Source organism: Trypanosoma equiperdum (genome assembly GCF_001457755.1).
Source record: "Trypanosoma equiperdum strain OVI genome assembly, contig: ctg_1428, whole genome shotgun sequence".
Classification (NCBI taxonomy): domain Eukaryota; phylum Euglenozoa; class Kinetoplastea; order Trypanosomatida; family Trypanosomatidae; genus Trypanosoma; species Trypanosoma equiperdum.
Window position 1 is genome coordinate 8,720 of NW_027123425.1, and position 3,142 is coordinate 11,861.

Below are 3,142 nucleotides of genomic sequence, written 5' to 3' on the forward strand. Positions count from 1 at the left end.
ACAAAACTCCAGCAAACGAAACAGCAGAAGAATGACCAAAAGACAACTGCGACAATGACACAAAAACACAGAAATTCAAACCCACAAAGGAACAGAAGCAACAGCAGCATGAACGGAACAACAAGCGGGGGGAACTGCTGCAACTGGGTGTGCAAAACACGGAACTGATAAGACCACTTGCAATAATGACAAAACAGGCGACAGGCACAATTTTGAATTTCGAAGTGTGAAAGAGGGTGAAGAGGAACCAGAAAAATAGATGTTCCGAAGTTTTAGTTTCCTCATAAATAAGAAATTTTCTCCGATTTCTTCTGCATTCTGTGAATTCGGTAGCATTTTAAAATTATAAAATTTTTAGAATGTTTGCTCGATTCTATGAAATTTATTAAAATTTAATATTATGAGTGAGTTTGATAAAATTACTTAATTTGATATATTTTAACACTTTTTGATGAAACTATACAAGACAGTGAAACTTTTTAAAAATATGAAATATCAGTAAAATATGTGTGATGATAGCTTATTGGTGTAAAATAGTAAAGTGTTAGGGAATGAAAGATGAGTGTCATTCTAATTTTGTTTATTTTATTTATTTCATACATATTGGAGTGAATTTGCGGTCATAATAAGAATCATAAGAATAATGATAGGAAAGAGTTGCGAGTGCGTGTATACGATTATTATAATATTTGTGGTGGATATTAAACGAAAGACAAAAACAGACTCATTAAAAACAGTGGAAATTAGACAGTAGATAAGTGAAAGGATGTGTGCGGTGAATATAGTTTAGGAAAATGCAAAAAAGCAATGAGGGGGAAAAGGAGATGGAATTTGCGTAGTTTAATTCACAAACATGGCGATGGACGCAATCATACACAGGGAAAATATATATAACAGTGAGGCAGAGAAAAAGTCCATAGTACAGGCCAAATGGAGGTGCTACGTCATATGCAAAAATAGCAGCAGCAAACTAAATGCAAAAAATAAAATATGGAATAAACAAGAGAATATGTGACATCACAGTACAGGGGTAAAAAATAAATTAGGTGGAAGGAAAGTTGTCGATGAGCCACTTTTTTCACATTAAGATATGTTGATGAAGCGGTGGAGATGATTTGACTAACGTGGTTTTTAGTTTAATTAAACCTTAAAACTTGCGGCGTACCAATTTACACCACATGGTGCGTAAAATACTAAATGCGGGCTACTTGGGAGACGTCACAAAAGTCAGTCACACAGCTATATAGTCATATACGTGTGGGTGGCTGGGTGTTTTGCTGTTGTTTTTTAATGCCGGCGCAAAGCAGCCACTAACTGGCATCAGAACCTCCGCAAGAACAGCAAGACGCTGTCTGTAAAGTGCAACGGTACAAACGGACAGTGACATAATGTAGAATTGAGTGGACGCTCGCACAAAAGTCAAAAACACCCTCAGCAAAACACCATATTCCATCGGTAGTCTGCAATTTCTAAGGTGCAAAGAGAAAATAGAACGGAGATGCGGGCCACTTCACCGTCAGTTCAGTAATCCAGACAAAAACGAAAGCCATATAACCAACACAGTATGCACCAAAGCTGCAGTAGTGCTAGTGGCATTGGTTCAAGTACCACAACTCAGCGATGCAAACCATCTCGGGATACAGGCGGCTCACTTAAAGACGGCGTGTACACTAGCTCGCGAACTAAAGGAAGCCCCAAGGAACATAGAATATCACTTAAAAAAGCTGTTTACACAAGCATCAGCGCTCTCTGTACTACAAGAAGATTTCCTGGCAATCAAAGCACAAACCACAGGACAGGCTGCAGAATCCATAACCACGCTCGTCCAAATGATATACGAAGCAAGGGCGCAGACGCTGAAGCTCCTACAGAGCAAAACGGCAAGCGCCGTAACAACTGCGTCGCGATGCGTGCAACTAGCGGGTAGGATTGACGAAGCGGCAACGATGCTGTTAGCCACTAAAAGCTCTAACAACGTTCCTTGCGTTTCCAGTGGAGCCAACCTAGCAGCGGGAGCGAGAGCCGACATTGACGTTGCACCATGCGAGAAGGAGGCGGGGCAAGACCAGGCGATGGTAAGTGTCGAACCAGCAGACATCAGTATCGACATCGAAGCCAAGTTCAAGCAGACGGCACGCGGGGCAACCAGTAGCGGCAGCAGCGGGACAACATGCAAGGTGCTCCAGCGAACCGGTGCCGGCAACCCTGGTTTACCCAACGACAACGCAAACTTCAAAATAATGGGCAGACTGCTAGAAACAAGACGACCCAGGCACAGAACCGCAGTGGAAAGGGGCGGCGGCAGGATGGCAAGCCGCCGCACCAACATACGCAGCCGTCGACGCGGAAGAAAAGGCGTTTATGAATGGACTGACAACCCAAGAAACCACCAACAGCAAGCTAATAGACCTAGCCTACGGTGAGGAGGCTGAACCGCCGATGCTCACGGTGCCGATCGGCAGCTTTGGAGATGAGGAGCCGGAAAAAGAAGCCGAACTGGCAGGTGCAGCACTAAAACCGATAAAACAGTTGATGAAAAAAACACCGAACAGAGAAGGAAGGACAAACTGTGACCAAAAAAGGACGACTTTTCTTTCTACAACAACTAAACACTAACTGGACTGCTTGCGAAGTTGGAGCAAAGCCTAACCCCAAAGAGAATTGTGAAGTCACTAAGCCACAAACCCCAAAATGCGACGACAAGAAGCAAACTGAATGCGGCAAAACGCACGGCTGCGAATGGAAAGACAACACTTTCAAGATTACCGAAAAAGCACAAAAAGAGGCAGAACAAGCAAACCAACAAGCAGGAGGGAAAGATGGGAAACCTGACTGCAGAAAACTTGTAACCCAGCAAGCCTGTGAGGCAGTAAACACAGCAGGCAAACCAGCTACCTGTGGATGGAGAAGTGGAAAAGAAGGTGACGATAAAAAAGAAAATGGTTAAATGCCGAAATGGTAGTTTTCTCCTTCATAATAAATTGTCTCTGATTTCTGTTGTTTTTTATGAGTTTCGTAGAATTTTATAATTCTAAGGATTATTGCTCAATTTGATAAAATTTATGGAATCTTGCTATTTTGTTTATTTTATAAACATTAGTTATGGTGATAATAGCAATAATAATAATAATAATAATAATAA

At 41.9% G+C, this 3,142-nt stretch overlaps 1 protein-coding gene across 1 annotated transcript; it reads left to right on the forward strand.

The window, feature by feature from the left end:
• Positions 1 to 1,829: 1,829 nt before the first annotated feature.
• Positions 1,830 to 2,423, forward strand: TEOVI_000794300 (Trypanosome variant surface glycoprotein (A-type), putative; the record flags this gene model as incomplete). Its single annotated transcript, XM_067221396.1, has 1 exon — positions 1,830 to 2,423. The coding sequence occupies one exon, from the start codon at positions 1,830 to 1,832 to the stop codon at positions 2,421 to 2,423; it is 594 nt and encodes a 197-aa protein (XP_067077497.1).
• Positions 2,424 to 3,142: the final 719 nt, after the last annotated feature.